At 36.2% G+C, this 19,373-nt stretch overlaps 1 protein-coding gene across 3 annotated transcripts in view; it reads right to left on the bottom strand.

The window, feature by feature from the left end:
• LOC131154790 (DNA mismatch repair protein PMS1) overlaps positions 1-19,373 on the bottom strand; it is a 76,875-nt gene that overhangs the window by 13,080 nt on the left and 44,422 nt on the right. For 2 of the 3 annotated variants that reach the window (XM_058107544.1, XM_058107543.1), the window contains 2 exons: positions 16,825-16,890; positions 15,618-15,721 (listed from right to left, as the gene is read on the bottom strand). In XM_058107544.1, the coding sequence (XP_057963527.1) occupies positions 15,618-15,721; positions 16,825-16,890 (170 nt within the window). Of the gene's footprint in view, positions 1-9,749; positions 10,528-15,617; positions 15,722-16,824; positions 16,891-19,373 lie in introns of those variants that run through there. The other variant, XM_058107545.1, reaches the window with a different exon arrangement.

The following is a 19,373-nucleotide window of genomic DNA, read 5'->3' as shown; positions in this document are numbered from 1 at the left end:
GTTGCCACCCACCTTACTAGTTGATGCACCACTGCTGCGTTCTGACCCAAGCTTCTCAGGCATGTTGCAGGTAAGTTGTGACTGAACTTTTAGTGCAAGCTGATAGGCATCACTCACCTAATAAGGATGCTGCAAGCTCACTAGGTCTTGTATGGTCATTTTTAGACCATTCATATCGGCAAGAGTACACCTCAATGAAAGCTTATGAAACTCCTGGGTGTACTCTTTGACCGACTTCCCATACTGCATCAAGTTTTGAACCCTTTGGTACAAGGTTTGCTCATAATCCTCGGGTAAGAATTGAGCCTTCAACTTCTCTTTCAGCTTATCATATCTTCTGAGTTTCCTTTTCCCCCCTGTTCTCACGATCATTTTGATAAAGTTTCCACGAAGTAGAAATCAGGTCCCCTGAGCTTTGCTCCTACAAGCTTCACTTTCCTCTCTTTTGGCACATCTTTCCATTCAAAATAATTCTCAATCTATCAACCCAGTCCAAGAATTCATCGGCTTCTACATCATCAAATTCTGAATTATGTACTTGTATACCATACTCTTTGAAAGTTTGTAAAGCAAATATGCGAACTTCCCATATTGGAGGCCTTTCATTTTTCCATGCAGTCCTTTCACTTTCAGAACTCCTATCGTCATTACAGCTATCAATTTCAGCCTCAGATTGCTCAATTATTTCATTTTTTGCTCCTTAACAAAATCATAATCATTATCACCATCATTTCGATGACCTCAAATCACCCATAGATTGTGTAACAAGCTGATTAAGTAGTCTAACTTGTTCCTGCTGCTCTCCAAGCATTTCGTCTGTCATGTATCTACATTTATGACCCCTATTTCCTCTTCCACCACTTGCAGCCATGTACCCACAAGATCGAACTTGCTCTGGTACCAATTTGATGCAAATAGGCGTAGGGATATAAGGAAATTTCAGAATCAAGACTGAAATTTCAAGATAGTGTTTTAGCAACCTTTCTTGATTCAAATAACAACTAAATCCGTAAATTAATAGAGTGATGACTGCTGTGAATTTCAGTTCAGCAAATAAGACTTTCTAGTCACAACAATTAATCCTCAAATCAGTACCTGCTTTGGCACTGTTCCAGAACAATAACAGCGACTTTCTGCTAGCCTCTCCTGCCTTTAGCTACAACGGAGGGATTAGTAGGCACGGCGGGGTCAAACCGCCAAAACACTAGCCTCCAAATCTTCATAACCCTAGCTGGTCTGGAGCTGAGCTCTGGAGAAAAATCATCTCAAAGATAAAATGCCAAAAACCTCCTGGAAAAGTGGCTGAAAACTCCTATTTATACTAGGGCTAAGATTTGCAAGAGAAGCCAACTCCTATTTTGAACATAACCCCCTTTAAAAACCACTCATCTTCTAAAGCCCCACCAAAAATAACTCCCATTACAAAAATACCCCTAGACACTACAAATAGATCTCCCAAAGTTAATTTGACCAAAATAAACCCCAAAATTATGAAATTCTTAAAAAAAATGCCCCTAGCACCCATAAATATGAACACTTGACATAAATACAACATTAGATTAAGATTGTATGGTTGCATCACAAGGGAAACAGAGTTCAAGGTTTTCAGCAATTGAGGAAAATATTTTATGGTAGAAGAGCTATCCCTAATCCAAATCCTCAATCATTCCTCACTTCAGGAATAAAGAATTCAACACTCTCCACAAAATGAGAAGGTTGCCAAACTCTCTTTCTTGAGATCTCTAAACAAGTGAAAATCCTAAGAAAGCATTAATAGAGGCATTATGAATGGAAAGCAGCCTGAAAAGACTGAGGGACCAATTACTAGAACGAAACCTCATCCGCCAAATTGTCCACCCAAAGACAAAAGAGTTTTCCCTTTCCAAAATTTGATAAGAGGATAGAAGAATGGGCAACTTGGGGAATAAACTTCCAAAGGACTTGCATGAGAGGTGTTGAAATAAAATTCTGATATGGAGAAATAAATTGTGCGAGAAAAATTAAAGACAAGAAAATGACACACAGTTTAACGCGGTTCGGCAAATTGCCTACATCCACAAGAGGAGAGCAACGAGAATGATTCACTATAGAATTGAAAAATTACAGGAGCATTTGTCACTCGCTCAAAATACCAAAACCCCTTTTACACCCTTTTTATAACACTCAGGAAAAACAAAAGGAGCTCACAAGAAAGATTTTTCTTCTTCTTCAGAATTCTTCTGATGATAAAATTGGGAATGCACCATGGTATTTATAAATGTCAAGGTGTGGAAGCAAATGTGGCATCCATTTTGTTCCTATGCCATAATTGCCTTCAAAAAGAAAAAACAAGGCAAGATGTGATAGACAAGTGCTCCATAACAATTTGTCCCACTTATGAATTATTGTAAATTATTACAATAATGCACAGAGAGTGGAAAGACTCCATAATTGCAAGCCAATAAAAAAAAGAAGGTGGAAAACCACTGCGCACAAATCTCCACCTCTGGCTTCACTGATCCATAATTTCATCTCTGCTGCTATCCTCTATGTCCCTCATTTGATGTGTACTCCAATCAAGTCCAAGCAATGTCTGAACTTGCTAACTGGAACTGACTTGGTCAATATATCTGCCGGATTATCTGCTGTAGAAATCTTCTCAACTTTAACAATTCCTTGTGTGGCAACATCCTTGATAAAGTGCACTCTGACATCAATATGTTTGGTTCTTTCATGAAACATAGGATTCTTCGTCAGATGAATCGCACTTTGATTATCACAATAGATCATTGTCTCTTTCAATTGTATACCCAGCTCACTGACTATTCCTTGAAGCCAGATAGCTTCTTTTACTACTTTTGTTACGGCAATGTACTCTGCTTCGGTGGTTGACAAAGCAACAATGGATTGTAAATTTGCTTTCTAGCTAATAGTACATCCGCATAGAGTGAACACATAGCCGGAAAGCGACCTTCGTTTATCAAGATCATCGGCATAATCTGAGTCGACAAATCCGTTGATGCTTCGTTCAGCATCTTTGATACTTCTATAAACCAAGCCTACATCAATCGTACCCCTAAGGTAGCACATAATCCACTTTACAGCTTGCCAATGGATTTTTCCATGATTCGCCATGTACCTGCTTACAACACTGATAGCTTATGAAATATCTGGTCTAGTGCATACCATTGCATACATGAGACTGCCAACTGCACTAGAATGAGGGACATTAGCCATGTACTCCACCTCCTCCTCGATCTGCGGTGACAAAACCAATGAGAGTCTGAAATGTGATGCTAACGAAGTTGTGACAGACTTTGCATTTTGCATGCCAAAATGCTCTAGCACTTTCTCTATATACTTTTTCTGTGACAAAAATAAAGTGCCCGTTTTTCTGTCTCGGTAGATCCCCATTCCCAGAATTTTCTTTGCAGCTCCCAAATTCTTCATTTCAAACTTTGTACTTAATTGAGCTTAAAGAGGTTAATTTCTGACATGTTCTTACAAGCAATCAACATGTCATCAACATACAAGAGCAAATAAATAAATAACCCATCTGTGAGTTTCTTGTAATACACACAACTATCATACTTGCTCCTAAAGTAATTATTTTCAAGCATAAAGTTGTCAAACCGTTTATACCACTGTCTGGGAGACTGTTTTAGGCCATATAAAGATTTCTTTAGTAGGCAGACATGATCTTCTTTACCTTGAACTTCAAACCCCTCGAGCTACTTCACGTAGATTTGTTCCTCAAGATCACCATGCAGGAAAGCTATTTTGACATCCAACTGCTCAAGTTCTAGATCGAAGTGAGCAACAATGGCATGTAAAATACGAATCAAGCTATGCTTCACCACTGGAGGGAATTTCGTTGTAGTCGATACCTTCCCTCTGTGTATAGCCCTTCGCCACCAAACGAGCCTTGAACCTTGCATTTTCAACCCCGAGAATTCCTTCTTTCTTCTTGAAGATCCATTTGCTTCCAACAATCTTCTGGTTCTTTGACCTTTCAACAAGTATCCAAGTATGATTTTTGTGAAGAGATTCCATCTCCTCCGTCATTGCAGCAATCCACTGAGTAGACTCCTTACTAGCGATAGCTTCATTGTATAACTGTGGTTCACACCTACCAATTTCATCAGCAACATTTAGAGCATATGAAATCAAGTCTACATAGCCATACCTTTGAGGAGGTCTTATCTTTCTCCTTTTCCTATATCTAGCCAACTAATATTGCTGCAATTGTGGTGTATCTATTTCCTCCCCTAGAGTTTGCTCTTCTTCCTAGCCAACTGAGTTTTCTTTGGATGACTCCACCTCAAGCTCCACCATCTTCATGACATCGGGATCTTTATTTTCTTCCGATGGCTCTTTTTGAGGCTTCAGCATCTCAGCTTCATTAAAAGCCATGTCCCTACTGATAATGCAATTTCTTTTAGCTGGATACCAAAACTTGTACCCTTTCACACCATCAAGATATCTGAGAAAAATGCATTTCATTGCCCTTGGCTCAAGTTTTCCTTTGTTCACATGAACATAAGCAAGACAACCTAAAATTCTTAAATTTTCATACTTAGCAAGGGTATTCAACCATACCTCTTCAGGAGTCTTGAAACCAATGGCTGAAGATGGACATCCGTTGACCAAATAACAAGCTATGTTGACAGCTACAGCCCAGAACTCTTTCGATAATCCAGCATCACACAACATGCATCTAGCTCTCTCTAACAAAGTTCCGTTCATTCATTCCACAAACCCATTTTGTTGTGGGGTGTGTCTCACTGTGCAGTGTCTGACAATACCATGATCCTTGCAGAACTTTTCGAATTCACCACCACAAAATTCCAAACCATTGTCAGTCCTTAGTCGCTTGATCTGCTTTCCAGTCTGCTTTTCGATCAAAGCTTTCCACTGTTTGAACTTGACAAAGACTTCATCTTTTTACTTCAGAATAAAAATCCAAACCTTCCTTGAATAATCATCAATGAAAGTTAACAGCAATGTTGAACTTTACCCGACACTGTTTTCCAAATACGCAGTGCTCGCAGAAATCTAACTTTCCAACTTGTTGTCCACAAAGTAGTCCCTACTTGCTCAACTCGGCTAAACCCCTCTTACTAATATGCCCCAACCTTATATGCCATAATTTGGTGACATAAGATTCTGAACTTGATGATATAGCAGCAGTCCCTGTAACTGTGCTTCCTTTTAGCGTGTAAAGGCTGTTGACTTTCTTCCCTTTCACCACAATCAGTGCACCTTTAGAAATTCTTATAGCTCCACCTTCACCTCTGTAGCTATAACCTTTTGAATCAAGCGTACCCAAAGAGATCAAGTTCTTCTTCAATTCAGGAACATGCTTGACATCTATTAATGTTCTTATGATCCCGTCAAACATCTTGATTCTTACTGTGCCAAAACTGACAACTTTGCAAGCTACATTATTGCCTAGTAACACCTTGCCCCCATCTAAGGATTGATAGTTAGAAAACCAATCCTTGTTGGGACATGTAATATGAACACCCGGAATCAAGAACCCACTCGTCGCCTGAGTCATGCTCTGAGACTGTAAAAACATCCGCACCGTCATAGCCATCTGCTACAGTCGCATCTCCAAATTCAAAAGTTTTCTCCTTCTCTTTGACTTTGCGCTCTAGACAATCCCTTCGTAGATGTCCTTCCTTGTGACAATGGAAACATTTATATTTCCTAGGCCTGAATTTGGATATTGGCCCAAATCTGCCTTTTCCGCCTTCTTGACTCATTTTATCTATTCTTCCCCTTACGAAAAGACTTTCTGTTGAACCTTCAGATCTGCTTTCTAATACTCATTTCTTCAACTCTTTCGAATTTAATGCGGCTTTGACCTCTTCCATGGTAAGAGATTCGCGACCATGCATCATGGCGTCAATGAAGTGTTTGTCTGAATTTGGCAAGGAATACAACAGAATAACTGCTTGGTCTTCGTCTTCGATTTTAACATCTATATTCTTTAGATCAAAAATAGTTTTGTTAAAATCATCTAGGAGCTCTTTTATGGGCTTTCCTCCATGCATTTGAAGAGTATACAACTTTTTCTTCAAATACAATAGATTTGTAAGTGATTTCGTCATGAACAAACTTTCCTATTTCAGCCATAGCTTAGCAGCTAAAGTTTCTTCAGACACTTCTCGCAGAACTTCGTCTCCCAAGCACAACAAAATGGCACTATGTGCTTTCTCCATGATCTCATCTTTTTCGTCTTCTTTCAAAGTCTTCGGCAACGCTTCTCTTCCTTTCAAGGCTTTTGCCAAACCTTGATGAACAAGTAGAGTCTGTATCTTGACCTGCCACGGACTAAAATCATTTGCTCCATTAAATTTCTCCGCATCATATTTGGTAGTAGCCATAGCACCAGTTTGTTGAAAATAAAATGCTAATATGGAGAAATAAATTGTGCAAGAAAAAATAAAAACAAAAAACCTGACATACAGATTTAACGTGGTTCGGAAAATCGCCTACGTCCACGAGAGGAGAGCAGTGAGAATGATTCACTATATAATTGAAAAACTACAGGAGCATTTTTCACTCACTACGCTCGTAGGAAAAACAAAAGGAGCTCACAAGAAAGAATTTTCTTCTTCGGATTTCTTCCGATGATAAATTGGGAATGCGCCGTGGTATTTATAAATGTCAAGGTGTGGAAGCAGATGTGGCATCCATTTTGTTCCTATGTCATAATTGCCTTCAAAAATAAAAAACAAGGCAAGATGTGGCAGACAAGTGCTCCATAACAATTTGTCCCACTTATGAATTATTGTAAATTATTACAATAATGCACGGAGAGTGGAAAGACTCCATAATTGCAAGCCAATAAAAAAAAAAGGTGGAAGACCACTACGCGAGGCATTGTCACTACCACTAGTGTCCCAATCATTTCGATGTAAACCATACTTGCTTTTCATAACCTTGAGTAATAAGGAGTCAATCTCAATAACCATTTCCTTAACATGACTATGTTTTTGGACACCACATTCCCAAGGCTCAAATCCCCTTCGGACTTAGGTCTTCTGACCTTATCCCAACTAACAAAATGAAGCCTATTCCCCACCCCTATTCTGAACCACAAAAAATCCCTCATAAGCCTCTCCAAGATAGCTGCCGCACTCTTAGGAATCCTAAATGGATAGAGAAAATTAATGGGAATATTAGAGAGAATTACATGTCTTAGAGTATTACAACCCCTAAGGATGTGTTGAGATCTAAAATTAGGTACACTAGGACGAAAAAATATAGGAATAGGGTAGGCATCATTGTAGACAAAGACTTAAAAAATACTATTACGGATGTTAGAAGCTCAATGGGATAGAATCACAAAAGCTTATCACAAAACATCGAAAGGCAATTTGGGAAGGATATGTATGACACTATCCAAAGAATATTGGGGAACAAGGAAATACTTGTAGAAGCAAATTATGAATGATCTTATAGGAAAGGAAGGTTATGGGAGGATACATGGAGGACATCGAGGACACAATGGAGATAAAGATGAGTCCAAACACAAGATTTCGCAACAATGTATATGTGCTTTAAGAAGATGAAAGAACACTATTACCTTAATAATGGACACAAAAACTAAAGTAAATTTTTTCTTAACCAGGTGGATAGATTGTTTATCATGTAAGTATTGTAAACTTATTCTTGGAAAAAGGAGAGATTGAAGAAATTTGTAATGCGTCTTTTTTTTTTTTTTTTTTTTAAGAAAACCCCTATTTTATTGATTTAAGGCAAACTGGTCTAAAAAAAAAAAAAAAAAACAAATGCTTGGAGCATATTGTGTGATTGTAAAAAGTTTTGTTAAAATTTAAAATTCTATAGGATGGCCATATAAAGGAGTATAAAAGGTCTGTTAGCATAGCATATCTCTAAAAGCATTATCTCGTTTGGATGAAAATGTTGGACAACTAAGAAGCAAAATATCCAAAAACAAAAAAATTGAAATAAGAATGCTACAAAGTATAAAGGGTATAAATATAAACAAAAAATTAATAAATGCACACATTTATGGTTTGTAATGCATATAGCACACATAGCACACATAGCAAATAAGTGACGGGCAGTTAAGATTGTTTAAGCACTTGCAACATAGGCCAAAGAAAATGCAATAGTAAGGAGGGTTAGACTTAGAATAACATGGGTCAAGATAGAAAGTAAGGAATTGGAATTTTTTTAAAAATTAATAAATAAATAAAAAAAGATATATTAGATGAAAAGAAGAGAAGGTACAACATGGGGAGACAAGAAGTCCATCAAATAACAAAAAAAAAATACATGAAAAATAAAATATAAACTAAAAAATATATTAACCAAGGAACCTCCTTTTCAAACCCTTTCCATCAGAGTTTACCAAGCTCATCAAATTCGTTGATTCCCGTTGTCCCTTCATCTTTCAACTTTTACCAACAAATAAGGACTTGACAATACTCCAACTTTTAAAGGACATTGCCCAAGATAGCGTGGAATGGTTTTGATACATCCAACCTCACCTAGTGATACTCAAGGCCACAAGCCCCAACACACTATTTTATTTGTTCTGTTGCTAATGAAGTAATATTTCTTAGTTTACAACATTTTATAAGAGCAATAAACTTCTCTAAACCTGATTTATCTACTTTGGTTTTGGATCCTTTCTCTTCTTTTCTCCTTTTTTGCAATTCTGCAACCTTAATTTAATTTTCTGTTTTGTCAAGTGATGTTATTTATGGGTGCTAGGGGTATTTTTTTAATTTCAGAATTTTGGGGCCTCTTTTGGTCAAATTAGCTTTCGGGTTCATTTTTGTAATATTCAAGGGTATTTTTGTGATGCAAGTTCTTTTTTTTGTTTTTTTTTGTGGGGCTTTAGAAGATAAGTGGTTTCTAGAGGGGCTTATATGCAAAATTAGAGTTAGTTTCTCTTGGAAGCCTCAGGCTTAATATAAATAAGAGTCTTTCACCACTTTTCCAGGAGGTTTTTTGCATTTATCATCGAGAAGATTTCTCTCCAGAGCTCAGCTCCAAGCCAACTAGGTTTGTGAAGATTTGGAGGTAGGATTTTGAAGATCCAACGGCATGGTGCCTACCAATCTCTACGTTGCGGCTAAAGGTATGACAGGCTAGCAGAAAGCACTGTTACCAGTCTGAAACAGTTACTTGAGTCAAAGTAGGTTGCTAAAACACTATTCTAAAATCTTTCTTTATTTCTGAATTTTTCTTATATTCCTATACCCATTTTGCATCATTCCTTCCCCCTAACCAATTCTTAAGTTGGAATCACCATCTGGCTTGAGAGTCAGCTAGGGCCATGGTTTTAAATCATGGTAGCAAGTAGCGTAATGTAATGGTAACAAGTGTAAGAGGAAGCGGGAGTAGGGGATGTTATAGAACAGGAAGCGGGTGTAACAGCCGTGATTTTTTTTCAAGCAAGCACAACCTTGTGCATATTAGTGTATTTGCATATTTTAAGCTTTTAACCCTTTCTAGAAAGAGTTTTAACGTATTTGGATCCTTTAGTTCAACTAAGTTGTTTGGTAAGGGCAAAAAGTTTACATTTGTTTTAGACCACCATTGACAGAAAAATTGTGTACGCGCATATTTATACTTCTCATTGTTCTTATGCGTGATAAATTCTTATGTGTGCTAACTCAATTAATAAAGCAAAATAAATTATACAATATACACTTCATTAATCTATTAGACATAAAACATACGAATAATACAAATATACAATAGCTAGAAAAGAAACAAGGATGGAGTTTGAAAAATATAGAATATAAATATCAAATTGTAGCGGTTATGTAATGACTGTAGCGGCCTTTACATAACGATCAGTCTATAATGGCCACTATGACCGTGGTTTTTCGTCCCACTGATTTTGTGGTGTGTAATGGTATTGGGAACCCAAAAATCATTATGTAATGGCATTACGTAATGTTTGCAGCCATTATTTAAAACCATGGCTAGGGCTTCCATTCTTCTGTTCAGTGTTGTTAGTTCCCTGTTGACATTTAGGTGGCAGTACCAGTTACCAGAAACCCATGGATTTTTTATGTGCCTCTAATTGCTAATGTGTTGCTGCTCTCATGACATAACATAATGTCTACTATTCTTCCCTGCAGTTATTTCTATTCTCTCTCTCTCTCTCTCTCTCTAATAAACTTCTTTGTTTATCATTAAAAAAATCTCTGTTCGCTGTGTGAATGTTTTCCTGATTAGCAATGGCAGTGGCAGTGGCAGTGGCAGTGGTTGATCGCATGAAGCTCTAGACTGCTGGGATCTCTAATTGCTGCTGCAGATTGCTGATGGTGCTTGATTCGGTATTTCTTTTTCCCCTGCTTTTTTGGTTTTCCTGGAGTACTTCTGTGCTCAATCACACCCTGCCAGTTGCTGGTGCGCTGCAGCAGATTTGTGAATGTAATTTCCTTCTGCAATCTCTCTTCTTTTTTCACTCAACGTGCTCCTTTGAAGTTGTGTTCAGCTCCTCGTTCCTGGTGTGTTCAAAACTCCTTTTAAACAGCATGATACAATAGTCTGCGGTTGTGGAACAACACAAAGCTAGACATGTTAAATGGATGGGTATGAGTCAAGGTGGGCCCGATCAAAATGGGTCAGCTCATTAATGACCCATTAATTATGAACCCTACCCATTTAAACATGAGTTGAGCCATTCAATTTTTTAAAACAAGCAAAACCAATTGCTATAAACGGGGTGAAACATATAATCTCATACATTACTGTTGCCACACGTTCTCACCATCCTTGAGGGTTATTTAGTTGCCCAGTTGAAATATCTGAATTATAGCAGTATTACATAATTACATAGTTTAATATCAAAGGATAGATGTAGTCAATATTATAATTACGTACCTACATATATAAAACTGAACCAATTACATAATTATATGCATGCATATTAATTGGTTTGGATAATCAAACTAAACTAATTACAAAATTATATACATGCATATTAATTGATCTGGATAGCTGCACCAAACTAGTTACATGCATAAATAATTATATAATTACATACATGTTTGAGTCAAACCATCCATAATTACAAAATTTTATACATAGATAAATGAATTATATTATTAATTACGCAATTATGGAATTATGTAGTTTAATTTCAACTGATAGGTGTAATCCATACTATAATTATGTACCTACATAATTATGTACTTATCTGGACCAAACCAATTACGTAATTACAGACATGCAAATTAATTTATTTTAATAACTGAACAAAGCAATTATGCACATACATAATTATGTAATTACATACATATTCGAACTAAATTTTCCATAATTACAAAATTATCTATATAGACACACAAATTATAGTTTACGTAATTATGTAGTTTAGTTTCAAATGATAGGTGTAGTCCATACTATAATTATGTACCTACATAACTGTGTACATATCTAAAACAAATCAATTATGTAATTACATAACTGCATATTAGTCGGTTTGGATAACCTACTAGTTTTTGGTTGGATAACAAACCAAACCAATTACATAATTATATACGTATTCAAACCGAATTTTCCATACTTTAAAATTGTGTACATAATTATTCAAAGTATTGTATTAATTAATTTAATTATGTAATTATATAATTATTTAGTTTAATTTCAAATTATAGGCGTAATTAGTACTACAGTTATAGAGCTACATAATTTGTTATGTATCTGAATTGAAGAAATTATGTAATTATGTCCATGCATATTAATTGGTTTGAATAACAATTGTACATAAATAATTACATAATTACATACATATTCAAATTGAACTATCCATATTTACGTAATTTGATACATAGATGACCAATTATACCATTAATTGTGTAACTAATGTTCTCCTTGTATCAACCCTTTTTCTGCTCTCATTCCTCTGCTGGATGCCTCTACAGATGCTCTAGATGACGCTATTCGCACTGGCCTAGAGAATATTGGAAGGTGTGTGAACGTTGTAAGAAGGGAACTGAGACTACTGCGGCTATCTACTATATTAAATTCAAATTCTGGAAATCTGCCATCCTTGAACTTGAATGTGTTCATTGTCTATTGGAATTGCCTATTACAATTCCAGGTGACTTATCATATTGCAAATTATGTTTCCTTAAACTTTCTCCAGTTATTTGCTCTTTTGCCCTGTCTATCTCCTTTGCTCCTGTCCCATCTTCTCATATTGAGGTTTTTTCAGATTCTAGGTGGAAGCATGTAGTGGTTGTAGAAGTTGAGGGCCTGACTTCTCAAGGGACATGAGAATCGATTGATCTTCCTCTGGGTAATGAGTTGGATAAGCGTTAGTACGCATATAACATAATATCACTATTAAAAGACTAGAAGCTTGATTTGTAGCCAAGATATACTCTAGACTTATGGTGTTGATTACTTTCCAATAGATTTTCTGAATTTTTCTCTGTTCTGATTTCCTTGGTGGCTAGAAATGTTTTTTGATATGGGACCTAGAGGAGGAGGATAAGAGGTAACATGGAGAAAACCAGAAGCTTGGTTTGTAGTCAAGGGATAAACTCAGGCTAAAGGTGTTGATTAGTTTCATATAGCTTTGCTGAATTTTGCTCTGTTCTGATCTTCTTGCGGTTAATTTTGGCTCTAACATCATTTAGATTATTAAAAATGATTTTTGATATGAAACCTAAAGGAAGAGGACAAGAGGTTACATGAACAAACCTCAAAGCTATGTTGGTCAAAGAGAGCAAGAGAGAAGGTCTGTAAGTTGCATAAGGTCATTTAAGGGGTCAAGTAGTCTCATAGGGCCTGGTTGAACATGTTCAGCAGGTTGGCTTCTAATTTTGGTTCAATCCAGTGGCTATGATCACTCCATTTTCACCAAAAGGATGAAGATGTGTAGGGTGCTTCTGATGGTTTAAATACAGGACACCAACATAACCCACAATAACTCCAAAGGCATTGCAGAGTGTTGGCTTTAGAAGCACTTCCAAATTAGGATCTGGGAACTTCTCGATATTTTCTTAGTACTTAAATGTGTCCTGGTGAAACAATACTTCTGACTTACCAAGACAGGGATGTTGGGAGCTGAAGTTGCACATTCCATGGACCCGCATGTACAGTTATCCAAGGATGTGGACCAATTTTAGAGATGAGCATCGATACAGGAATTGGTTGCAAAGCCAATACACTTGACTGCTGACATATCAACTGTTGTATGGGCAGTTAGTATGTTTACGGAGAATCCCACGTAGGCACATTAGGATGCTGTTCGTAGGATCCTTCTATATCTCAAAAGCTCTCCTGGTAAAAGGTTGGTTTACAACTGTCACAGAAGTTTCAAGATCATAGGTTACTCTGATGCAAATAGGGCTGGCTTAGTTAAAGAAAGGGGTTCCACTATCAGATACTGTGGTTTTGTGGGTTCCGTAGCAAGAAACAAGCAACTGTAGTGAGATCTAACGCTCAGGTCAAGTATCAAGCTGTGCCTCATTGTTGGCATGATTGAGGTCTCTTATGTCTAAGATGGATATTTTTGTTATGAAAGCTATTGACCTGTCCTTTTGTATTCAGGCTGCTATTTATATTGCAACCCTCCTTATATTTCATAAGAGGACAATGCACAGTAAAGCACAGGCGTGCTTTACCTAAAAGCTCTGATATTGCTAATCAACCCAAATTTGTTTTTAACAAGAGTGGCATCTCTCCCATTACGTGTCTCTGTCTTTTTTTTGTCTCTGTTTGTCCATCCTTACATGCAAAAGTTTGGTATATTGCACATCTTCCATGTGCTATTGTCGTATTTTCACAAAGTTACCCTTTTTAAATCTCCAAAGTAAGACACAAATCATGGAATCAGTACTGTATATGCTCACCAGCCTATACATTCACTTGACAGCTTTACATGCATTTTATTGTCATGCATAATAAATGCTTGTATGGTGGGCTTCGTTGCATGCAGTATTAATTTTAAATTGCACATACTGCTCAGTAAATTGTCAATAATATCATGATACCAAATTATCCAGTAACAGAGCCAACTACACTGGCACATTATTTTCTATTTGATCAATGTAAATAACTATAATCATAAACTGCTTAATGATAAACTTGTTGTAGAACAAAGAGATGCCACAACTTATTCTGTTTTTTATTTCAAATTTATTAAAATTTAATATTGATTTTACCATCTTATAAGCAGGTATTAATTACTTCTTAACACTATGACATATAAATAACATTTAGGAGCACATTTTTGTCATTTTTGTATGTCGTGCTTTAGCAGCTCTGAGGCTGCTTGTCATCTCTTCTTAACCTGATCTTTCACCTGGGGCATATGGGCCAGGTGGAGTGGAATGTTTGAAGAAGATTTGGTTCATCTGAAGTCTGTGGAAGATCTTTTTAACTATTTCTTTTAGAGGTTTTGGGAGGAGTAAGGATGTGGGTCTGCTCTGCAATTGTACAGAGGTTTCTATTTTGTGGGGGATCTGATTAAAATGGAATGCGCATACTTTTACTGGAAAGGGCATCAATGTTCCTTGCTTGGTACAGGAAACGTTACATGGCATCTCTATGGGTTTTTGCAGCAAGGTGTTGACGCATTTTTAGGATGTACGGCAAGACTGGAGGCCACCATTATCTTACTTGTGCTTCCTATTCTCTTGGTTTTTTTTTTTTGTATTGTAAGAGGGGTTTTTATGCTGTTTGTATATTTTTTCTTTATCTAATAACATCTTTCTTTTTCTTCAAAAAATTATATACATAAAAACATTAACCATGTGACTAAATTTGAAGACCACCAGTTAAATTTAACAATTTTCCTATTTCATACACAATTACACACATAAAGGAAACATTCATGCTGAGTAAGTTAGTAAGAAAATTTCACTAAAATACATTTAAAATTGTGACCACATGCAGCCTCTCCCAACTTAATCACATAAGAACATTTAAATATACAAATATTTAATATAGATTTCCCACAGGTAGCTAGGTAAACTCAAAGCTTTCCTAGTTAGATGCTAGGATTCAAGTCTTGAGGGCTACAACTTTCCAACTGAGATTAAACCTTGGTATTTAAATAAGGAAGGGTAGAGGGGTAGGCCCATTATCCCAGTGGGTTAATTGAGTGTCCAAAGGGCCTTAAAGACACCACTATATCAATATCTATACACACATACACACACACACACACACATTCAATGCATACTTAAATAATATCTAATGCAAACAACATATCATTTTTCAGTCAGGTGGCACCCTCTCAATAGCTTGTTGTACCAGCAGGGTCAAATCCCAATAGTCAAGCCCCCTTGTACTGCCACTGGCCCAGGATGGAGCCACAGAGCAAAACTATCAAGAGAATCTCTACAGCTTCAGACCAAGTCAAGTTTGAAGAAGGTATTAAAGAATCTAGGATGATTTTGCTCACAGGGGTGGTCAGTTGCATCCCTACACATCTTTACTTTGGAAACAGTATGAATTGTGCAATTTGGGTTATTGAAACTATCTGCCAATTGCTCAGAATAGCTATGAACCTAAAATAGATTCAGATTTCGTACTTTCTGATAACTGCTAAAAACAAGATCGGAATAATTTCATAATATATACCAAAATTTACAATAAGTTAGAAGATCTATAAATGGTACCTTCAACTCCAAAAGTTATGTTTTTACTGAAGGGAACTGCTCTTAAGATAAAATGGTGCCCAGGTGGAGCATGCAAATCCTCTTCCAAAACAAATCCATTTCTCCTGCAAGGAACCAGAATAAACATGATCATCAGCAAAGCATAGCTCAGAGCAAAAAAATGAAAGATTAAATGGAGAGGGAAAACATGGAACAGAGAGACCAAGAAAGCATAACCCTAGTAACACTTAACAACATAAGAAACTAACATGTACTCTCAACCAGAAAAATTAAATAGGCAAATGTGGAGAACAAATGGGAAATATAATTTATATGTAACACTTAAAAAGCCTGATTTTGATTACTTTTCATAAAATTTTTATATTGAACTCAACATCAGCACAGATCCATTAATATTCTTCCTTCCCAAAAAAAGGGAGAAATGAAATGAGATGACAGGGTTAACACTATCAGAAGCAGGTTTGAAATTTTCACTAATTTTGCATGCTGTGTAGTTCTTCGGTGAGTCATATGAAACACAACCCTGCCATGTAGGTTTATACAAAAGGATAAGTGAACCTTCAAAGTCAAGCATGCCTCTAGTAGTATTATCAAAAATAATAAAATAATATCCAGTTTAAAAAGGCATTCTAATGGAAGGACCAGGCGGACATAAGAAAAATACTTCAGGTATGAGAACACACTGGAAGTGCAGTTAAAAAGACACTTTGGCACTTTGGATTCTAAGAATATTATTCAAATCAATTGCATTATTACGTATATCCAAACTTATGTGCAACTGCACACATGTGGAGTTGCTAGTAAGCCCAAAATGCAGAACTTAGCTTCTTAACACCAAAGCAAAACTGATCTTATTTTATACAGATTGACAACATTTTATCATGCCATTAGTATTTATGGTCTAGTAAAACACAAAATGACAAAAAAAAATGCAAAGAACAATGGTGAAGGTGATAAATAAATAAATAAATGAGAACAAAAGGTTGAAAGGAATGCAGAATAAACCAGAAGCAATTTAAGGCAAACAGTTGGAGAAGGGAAAACAACCCTACAACTAATAATAGTACACAGAATAAAATTGCAGATATTAAAATAAAGTCACACATGTAAGCTTTCAGATGTTGGAAAAAAAAAAATCAAATTTCACAAGAAAAAATGAATGAAGGAATCAAATGAAGAAAAGGAAATGACAAGATAAAGATTGTACCTGATTGTATCAATATGCATCGAGGCAACTACTTCTTCTTCAGGAGACAACTCCAACCTTAATGGCCTACATATTGAATATTGGAAGAACAGAATCAGTACTTAAGATCAAAGTAAAGAATGCTTTGGCACAAGCAAAGGATGTCAATAAATAATTGAAGGGATAATAAGAATCTATGCAGCTAGACCATCATCAATTCAAATTCCCTTGTTGTCGTGTAATTCAACCCCTTCATCATGTTCCCACCAGCACACAAATTTAAAATCAAAATCTACCCGTACCAATTATTTGCAGTGGCTAATAATGGTCATACACTTATCAATGTCCATATCAGCTGAAATACTACACGGAGTTGATTTCCCAAATATATACAGCTGTCCTTCAAACTGCTAGTTTTTTTTTAATGAGCAAAGAAAATTTCATTAAAGGGCATCAAGGGGAAGCCACCCAAGTGCAAACAATCAAAGGAAATCACCTGCATCATGGAGTGTCAATAAAAATCAAGAATTACAGGAGAGTCAACCAAAGCCAAACCACTATGCCATCTGGTAACAGTAGCAATCCATCAGTCTTTTAACAATATGTAAGGGGATGCCGATACTTCAAAAGCTCTCTCATTTCTTTCCCTCCGCACACACTAAAAATGGCAAGGAGAATAAGGGATAATTCATTTCCTTGCTAGAGCAGATAACTTTCCAAACCTGTAACTCTTTTTTCACTGTTTTTCCAGCAATCCACTGCAGCCTAGAGAATGTTGGCCTAACAAGGCTTAATCTCGTTTTGATGATAACAAACTAAGGATTCTAATGGTGCTTTCAAGTAAAATTCCAGGCATTATATTTCTTAAAAGCACAGTGGTTAAATTTAATGAAGATTGGCCAAAAATCAATTTACATTCAAAAGCTTAGAAGAAAACAAGCTCAATGAGAATTGACAAAGCTTGGACGAAGTTAAAGATTCATTACATGAAGACTTAGGATTTACCTTTGTTCAAATGCATTAAGAGTCTCATGTAAGTGCTCTTCAACTTTAAATTTGCTTATGAAGCTCTTAGGATTAAATATTGGCCTTAGAGACCTATTTAAAAACTTGGAAAATATTTTTACAAAGTCCAAAAGTCTTTTCAAAATAATACAAATAAGTTTTAGAATCAAAAATTTGGAAAACACTGAATTACAAAGTGTTCAAGCGCCTGAGGAATATGCTTAGTCGACTAAATTGCTATTACTAGTGTAAAGAAATCAGAACAGTATTAGTTCAGGCGACTAAATGAAATTCCAGTCACCCGAACAGGGTCAGGCGATTGAACTTATAGTTCAGGTGACTGAATCGCTACTGCCAATTCTGGAGCGCATATTTTAAATGGTTCAGGCGACTAAACTCATGGTTCAAGCAACTGAAGCTCGCGATTTAAACTTGCGAAATGCTCGATTTCTTTCCTATTTTTGCGAGATATGGTTTCCAAACTTGGGGCAAACAGTAAGATTTTTACCCTAGCTATATAAGGCTTATTATATGCGCATTAAGGCACCGAAACGTAACGATTATACTTTGATTCATTCTTTGAAAAGCTGTTGTGCACAACCCTTTGCCCGAAACTGAATTTCTGGTTTATGCTTCCGATTTTCTCATTCTTCAAACCAAAAAACCCTTGATTATTTGTTGAGCTTCACTGCAAAGAGTTCATAGTGATTTTCTATTGTACAAATTCGCTCTATTGTGAGAGTACTTTGATTGTACGAAAATCTGCTGTTACGTGTTTTGTAACTTGACAATTCTGGGATAGAATCAATGCCTAGTGAGAGGGTTGTTTCTTGCTAGAGAGGGTTCTCCACCTACCAACGGAGAGAGGGAACTCCACCTATTGAATGGAGAGGGTAACGAAAATCCTCACAGCGAGTTGCTTGAGGCAAGGATGTAGGCAAGCCACCGAACCTTGTAAAAAATTTGCGTGTTCTTCTTCTTTCCCTTAATCTCTTTAATTTTCTGCACTTATAACTTGATTATTAACTGCTGTGTATGATTTAAATTGATTGGGAAATTTGTTGAATGCTGAGATTGATTTGAGATTGCTTAGATTGATTAGATCGATTTGTGAATGCATTGAAAGAATTAATTTTTCGGTTGAAAATAAGACCTTGCCAAAATTTTGAATTGGCTGAGATTATTTTAATTTTAGTTAATTAATTGTTCAAGTATAAGAAGGATATTTGCTTGATTAAAATTGTTGAATATTGTTTTATACATACTTGTTCATTGTTTAAACTCAGGGTTGATATTCAGAACTGCTGAAAGCAAAATAACCTTGTGATTTTAATTATATATATATAGGATTGTTTATTGGTATAATCATTCGCTAATTAGATTTTTGGTGATTGAAATTGTTTAAAGGGGACATGAAAAATAAGTTTAAAATTAAACAAGCTTCCGCGTAATAAAATTTAAAAAACCCAATTCACCCCCCTTTTGGGACTACACCATACTTTCAGAGAAGTCACCACGTTCCCAAAGATTCTGGTCCTAGAGTAGTGCATAGGGGAGCGATCAAT

This window comes from Malania oleifera, chromosome 5 (genome assembly GCF_029873635.1).
Source record: "Malania oleifera isolate guangnan ecotype guangnan chromosome 5, ASM2987363v1, whole genome shotgun sequence".
Taxonomy (NCBI): Eukaryota; Viridiplantae; Streptophyta; class Magnoliopsida; order Santalales; family Ximeniaceae; genus Malania; species Malania oleifera.
Note: the sequence above shows the minus strand (reverse complement) of the source record. Positions and strands in the feature narration are given on the sequence as shown.